A 7,115-nucleotide genomic window follows, 5' to 3' on the forward strand; every position below is an offset into this window, starting at 1 on the left:
AAACAGAGATTAGAAGAATTGCCGGATTCACGCGCATAGCGTCCACAAATACCGTGATCGGGAAATCAATATAGTTTAGTCCGTATGCTTCAAGTGTCAACGTACCAGATCGATTAGGTTGATTAGGGGTTTGGAAAGTGAGGTGTGTCAATTTTTTGTTTTGATGGTTTTGTGTTCGGTTTTCGGTTTTGAACGAAATATATTTCGGTTTTTTGGTTTTGGGTAATTTTTTGTTAATAGACCCTCAATGCCCCCTTCCCTACAGAAGCTTTCAACGATGTGTCATGTGCCATGATATAGTCTAGTTGAAAAATATGTAGAGTACTAGGGGAAATCATTGATAAATATAAGAAATAAAAGAGTTCCTAATATTGATCCTTGAGGTACACCGGTAGAAATTAGATGTAGTTCAGAAGCAACACCATTTACATGTACTTGTTGTTTCTTATTGCAGAGGTAGGATCGAAACCAGTTGTTTTCTTTTTGTAGTATTCCATAATACCTAAGTTTATTTAACATCAGTTAAACTGCCTTGAACAAGTTAACTAGGGTAATAAGTTATGAATGCACCTGGCAAACGTAAAGTAATTAATTTAATGTCTTTAAAAAGGGGAGTGATATCAAGGGTCACAGGCTCATGATAAAGTGCTTAATCGATATCAAATTTGTGGGTTTATTTAAAACATTTATGCGTATGGAAAAAAATGTGACAACGTATTTGTTTGCTTTGCATTTTGATTTCGAGTATAACAACTCCCATTAAATTCCAGCGTACACAAGAGCTTCATTGGCTGTTTGGACGACAAATTTAAAAAGGCTGATTGCTATCCCAAAGGAGCGTTTTGTGTCCTCGAATAATTGAATCAAAGCGAACCGTGGGAATTGGACAGATGAATGAAATGATTTTTCGGATTATGTCTAAAGTTATTTACTTCTTTGATTCTCATACCTACAGTATGAGAAGCAGTTGTTCGCTGAGGCGGGTGAATAGGTGTCAGCAAATCCACCGATCCGTGCTAATTTTTAGCAAAATCCGCCAATCCGCAGATATTTTAACAAGAAAAAGGGGGTGAATAGGTTCGCAGATTAACGGATTTAGCTCGAAAAACCGCTCGGATTTCGGATTTTGAGGATATATTTTACGGATTGGCGGATTTTGAACGTTAAACAGATCACGGATTTCTTGAATATCTCAGCGTGGATTGTGGATTTTGTTTGTTTAGAAGTGGAGTTCATGGAACTTACCTTGCCAGACTGATTCAATTTATTCTTCTGGACCCTACTGTGTGACTTTAAATTTAGAACAACAGGATCAGGGGCCAACCATTTTACTTTTGGTGGTGGTGGGGGGGGGGGGGGGGGGGGGTGCATTGTTTTGACAAAGGCCTTTATAGTTTTGCTTTAACAAGCATGTCTTTAAGCGATTTCCTTTTTCTATAAGAGATCAAGGGAGGTTCCTTGTATATCTCTCTTAGTAGCGGCTGGTTTTGTATTAAATGCCATTTGTCCATTTGAATATTTTTAAAACATGGCAGTGATGGTTGAAATTGTGTCACGAAGGGTAGAATTTTATTGTGGGTTTTTTGTTTTTGTGAAAGAGCGTCAGCGGCTTTCTTTCTGCGAAGTTACCTTCGGACAGGATTTTGTCCACCAGGCTATTGGGATAACCTCTGGATACTTTACTTTAGAAAAGTTTACTTTACAAAAGGACATTACTTTAGAAAAGGGAAATCGCTTAAAGACATGCTTGTTAGTAAGAGATAAATACCGACAACGGAGGTATTAATCCATATACATCCTGAGGGCCGTAGGCCCGAGGGATGTATATGGATTAATACCGACGTTCGAGGTATTTATCTGACTTATTTCATGAAATTATTCCTTTGTTCAAGGGGACAAAGCCGGCTAATTAGTACCGTCACACTTAGGTGAGAAACGGAGAACAATAGAAGCAACCTGATGTGTGCGTTTCTCGCAGTACTGCTAATGTAAATGAGGGATTTATCTGCATAAATCCCTCGTTTCAGTTAGTTTAATATTCATGAAGGATGTAAGTTAAATAAAGGATGTTGAATAACAAAAGAAAATGTGTGATTCATGAAATAAAAGCTATAAAGGCCTTTATCAACACAATGGGCACACAGAGGGAGTCGCGCAGGTCTGTCAACTCCATTTTAACATGCTAATAATGTTTACTTCATTCCTTGATTTAGAGTGTACTTAAAACATTGTCTTCAGATCACAACACCAGCCGTGATATTGAATTTGACAAAAAATGACCAACTGATTGGTAACCACAGGTGCTATAAAATTAAAGAAAAAGTAACCTGAGGGGGAAACATTATTATGTTATGAATACCTCTTTTATATAAATACCCAAGTTCAGATGCTAAAGTCTTTTAACAGTTTGCTGATGCAAAAGTTCAATGTGTCAGCCCAGGGAACATCTTGCCAGAATTTTTTTTCCACCTCACTGTACGTGCGTGAATTTTTTTTGGGACGATGGTCTTGTGCAGGAATTTTTTTTCTTACGCATATGCACTTGCAGGATATATTTTTTTTAAAATCAACACCCGCCCCCCCTCCCTTACCACTACCACCAAAAGTAAAATGGTTGGCCCCTTTATCCTGTTGTTCTAAGGAACTGGTCAAAAAGTACAGGGAAGGATGGGCCGGAGCATTTTGAAATGTGGTGGATAAAAAGCACATGGCCCACCCACTCCTTTTGGCACAAAACTTACTGACCCACCCCTAAATGAAAGTTGGAAATTACATGACCATGGATCTTTTTCAGTTGCAAATGCAATCCAAGGAAATCATAAATCTCCTGCTCGCTTCGTGAGGAATTAGTACCGACGTTTTTAGCAAAGTACGCTTAGCGATACATCGCTATCACTGTCACTGCAACTGCTGGAAGCCAGTTTTGGTAGAGAGATATTGTCATCATCCGAGGTATCACTCCCAACTTCCTGCAGAACACAGTCTTCGCTTGCTCCTGAGCTGCTGGCACTCGATTTAGAGCCACTTGTATCTTTGCCAGTGGATACACTGTCTATGGCTCCTGACAACTGAATGTTAGCTGACACTAAGTCAAGCTTGTTTCTCTTTTTTTTCGTTAACTTCTTTTCGATTGTTGGATTGTGACATTCGATATATAGATTAAGGACAGAAACTCTTTGCTTTCTCAGCAAATCCTTAATAAGAGAGGAGTTTCCCCACTCATCATCCTCATAGGTCAAGTTACTCTCTCTTTCTGCTTTCTCCCTTTTGTTTCATCATGTTAAGGTACGCAAGGTGATGGATGTTTGTCACTACGAGGTCTTGATCCACTGCATACTTCTCAGAGAAATTTTGAATGTTGCTTTCGTTTTCTAGTAAAATTTCACCTGTAGGTTGGCAGATAAATGTGTGGCTATTCCTCTTAAAAAGTAGGATGATCCCCCTTCATGGGTAGCTGAAAATTGCACGACCCTTACCAAGGGCTCAAAACTGACGACCCACCCCCTCTCTGCTCCGGCCCACCCCGCCCTATACTTTTTGACTAGTCCCTACATTTAAAGTCACACAGAAGGGTCCAGAAGAATACATTGAATCAGACTGGCAAGTTAAGTTCCACGATCCGCACGTCAAAACAAACAAAATCCACAATCCACGCTGAGATATTCAAGAAATCCGCGACCCGTTAACGTTCAAAATCCGCCAATGCGTAAAATATATCCTCAAAATCCGAATTCCGAGCGGTTTTTCGAGCCAAATCCGTTAATCCGCGAACCTATTTACCCCCCTCTTCGCTAATGTAGCCAAGAAACATCGCTGTGGCCGTCCTAATCAGCAGTCCAGTAGATCCACGTCATCACTTTCTTTCTTCCACCTTTGGACAGTGTCGCTGGGTTGGTGTCGTGGCGAGTCCAAGGCTTGTATTCACGGTACCTCCCAGGATCGACTCCCGGAGGGGGCATATTCTGTGTTCGTGTTTTCGCTCTCAGCGTTTCTTTCTTTCTTTCTTTTTTTTTTTTTTTCTTTTTTCTTTTACTGTTTGCATTTACTGTACTGAAAACAACATTAACCATAACGTAGCGTTCTCTATTATAGTCAGTTAAAAAGTCGGCACTTCGGTTTACTGATCGTTCGAGAACTCCCACAAGCTATTGCTTTGACTAAGCCCATCTTGTCTAAATAAAAGGTATGGTATTATTCACTACTGCACAGATTAAAAAAAAATAAATTAAATAAACTAAATAACTAAACCGGGTCTTTCACGAGGAAGAGAAAGGAATTAGTTTCTCAAATATATATTTGCAGTTTATACACTATTTACTTGTACGCATAAATATTTTTTAGAAGAACAATTATAGAAACAACCTTTTTGATGTACAACAGGTAACTACATCATTTTATAGTTTAACATTTGATTCATTATTTGCTCTCAAGTTATGTTTTATTTTTATTCACAATTCGTCTTATTGTCAGATGGATACTTTTAGTTTATTGATAGCCATGTAAGTAAGTATCGATAAGTAAGTAAGTGAACTTTATTTAAGACAGGATGGCCCGATCATCTACGGGGCTGTTATCCTGAGGGGCCCTGTATACACCTAAAATTATTATAGCAAAGTAATGAATTTCAATGAACGCTTGTTGGTTTTTGAGGGGGGTAAATTTTTTAAAAGAGCTCTTTTTTGGGGGGTAATTTTTTACCTTGTACGAAAAGTGAGGGGGGTAAAATTTTAAGACATACAAAAGGTACCAACTAAATGTATTTAGCAATTATTCTTCTCATCAGTCACAGGGTTGGTAAAATCGACTAGAAGCTTCTCCACATCGCTACTATTCTTTAGAGCGACAAAGATCTGATCTTGCACGTAATAGGTTGAGTAATGACATAGACAGGCAAACCGTGTATTCCATCAAGCAGTTTATCTCTGATGGCTTGTTTATCTAGGCAAAAAAATTGACTAGAAGACGAATAGAGATGACAGGCTTCTTCAAAATCTGCATATCCACATCCGTACATCAAATGCTCCTGTACTGCTCTCAAACCCCGTGCTGCTTTGACCTTCTGTGTACCTTCTTTTGACGACTGAAGAATAGACTCCAGCAATAACAAAACATCGTTATTATCAAGACATTGAAGAGATGATCTAAGGTACGTGAATTTCCTTACTTACCTTAAGTAAGTTCAATGTACTTGGGAGTTAATTAATTACCTTAATCACCTAACGCCTATACTTACTTTCGCCTAACTTCTGATTGTTTCTCTTGCCAGTTCAAATTCAGAGAGCTAGCGATTTCCTCATGTAACCAAGCGTTGTGCCCAGGAACTTCTCAACAATTCAACCACCAGGCCAACTATGAGGGAGGGGGGAGGGGGGGTAAAATTTTCAAACTGTCATTGCAGTGGGGGGTAAAACTTTTGTTTGAAAGAATTTTTTTTTTGGGGGGAAGGGTAAAATTTTCATACACTCGATTTTTTAGAAAAACCACCGCCCCCCCCCCCACCCCCCCTAGGACGTAATAAACGATCGGTCCCTTATTGTTTCTTTTTTCTACACTGAGTTTCGTTTAATTTCAGTACTGAAACACTGATGATATTATAAAGCGATGGTAAAATACTTTAAGGATCCAGACATCAAATTGTATTTTAAAAACTCCTCAGACAATATTAGTTATCTTTGCAACAGCAAAACAACGAAGACAAAACTCGCATGGAGCTCTTCCTAAAGGCTTTGTTGCTAAAGAAGTACACCACTGGATTAACAGCAGAATTGGTCAAGCCAACCGTTACAGCCCAGACGTAGAATGAATTTATGTTCTGTTCTGGGTCGCTAACAAGGACATACCCGTATGGAACCCAGCTGACCGTAAATAGGGCAATCACCACTGCTATTGTCCTTGCTACACGCTTTTCTGATTCCCGCCTTTTCTTGGCAGCCGGCGTCTCAGATTCGCGCTTTTTCTTGGCAACACGCGTCGTGGATTCCCGCCCTTTATCCGTAGCACACGTCTCGGATTTGCGCCTTGTATTGGGCGAATGAACTCTTTCGTTCCGCACTGTTTTCTTGCCTGGTTCAAACTCTCGAACTGTTAGCGTTGTTGCCTGGTGCACTTTGAAGTGCGCCCTTGTTCGTAGAAAGAGTATTCCATAACTTGTCAATATAACACCGTAACAGCTTGCCAGTCCTATAAGGATTAATATGGATGTCAACCTTGTCCCCTTTCCTACTATTAAACCAGGGAAGGCAAGAAGACAGGGTACTCCCCATATCATTGCCAATAAAGTCAAAAACTTCCGACGAGTGAGATGTTGAAATTGTCTTTGTTTTAGAGGCCATGCTATTGCTAAACAACGCTCTACACTCATAAACGCGAGGTTCATCAGCGAGGCACCACAAGTTATGTACGCCGCCAAACGGAAAGCATCTCGTAGAGTGTGCTGGCAAACGCCTTTCATTCGGGTAAACGTGAGAATCGCCTCCATCGGCTGCACAACAAGATTCACAAGTAGATCTGCTAGAGATAGGCTGCAAATGAAGTAGCACCATGCCTTTTGAAGGCGACGACTGGAATACACCGTGAAACACACCATAATGTTTCCCAGACTTCCAAGAAAAGCGGAAAGAATATTGACAGAAAATGCTGTAATGCCTTCCAGCTTATGGATTGCGCAACTAGAATTGAACATCGTTGAAAAAATTATGGAGATTCTTAATGAGGCTAAATATCTCTATATTAGTTCGAAAGCTTTGAATTCAAGATTGATTTTAGGGTCATTCGCTTTAAAACAACGTGAATTCGTCAAGAGGAATGGATAAAATAAAAGGCATATTAAATTTAAATGAATTCTAAAAGGAAACCGCCTCAGGTTTTTGTCAAAACCGTAAACAAATATACTTCACATGACGCTAAAGCAATAACATCCCCTTTATTGCAGGATACGACTATTTATTTATGAAAATCGTTTCTAGACAATTTTATTTGTTGATTGAAATCTTATCCAAGTCTGTTTGTGGAGTTTAATTAGCATATTTTGCCTTCACAGACATAACCACAAACAAAGAATAGACGACAAATCAAACTTTTGTGGAACTGGAAAAACCTGATATTTATTCCCTGGC

At 39.4% G+C, this 7,115-nt stretch overlaps 1 protein-coding gene across 1 annotated transcript; it reads right to left on the reverse strand.

Moving 5' to 3' along the window:
* Nucleotides 1-5,547: 5,547 nt before the first annotated feature.
* Nucleotides 5,548-6,682, reverse strand: LOC146452078 (alpha-1D adrenergic receptor-like). The gene has a single exon (XM_085098499.1). The coding sequence runs from the start codon at nucleotides 6,680-6,682 to the stop codon at nucleotides 5,663-5,665; it is 1,020 nt and encodes a 339-aa protein (XP_084954625.1). The 3' UTR covers nucleotides 5,548-5,662.
* Nucleotides 6,683-7,115: the final 433 nt, after the last annotated feature.

This window comes from Pavona decussata, unplaced genomic scaffold (assembly GCF_977016875.1).
Source record: "Pavona decussata unplaced genomic scaffold, jaPavDecu1.1 SCAFFOLD_381, whole genome shotgun sequence".
NCBI classification, from domain to species: domain Eukaryota; kingdom Metazoa; phylum Cnidaria; class Anthozoa; order Scleractinia; family Agariciidae; genus Pavona; species Pavona decussata.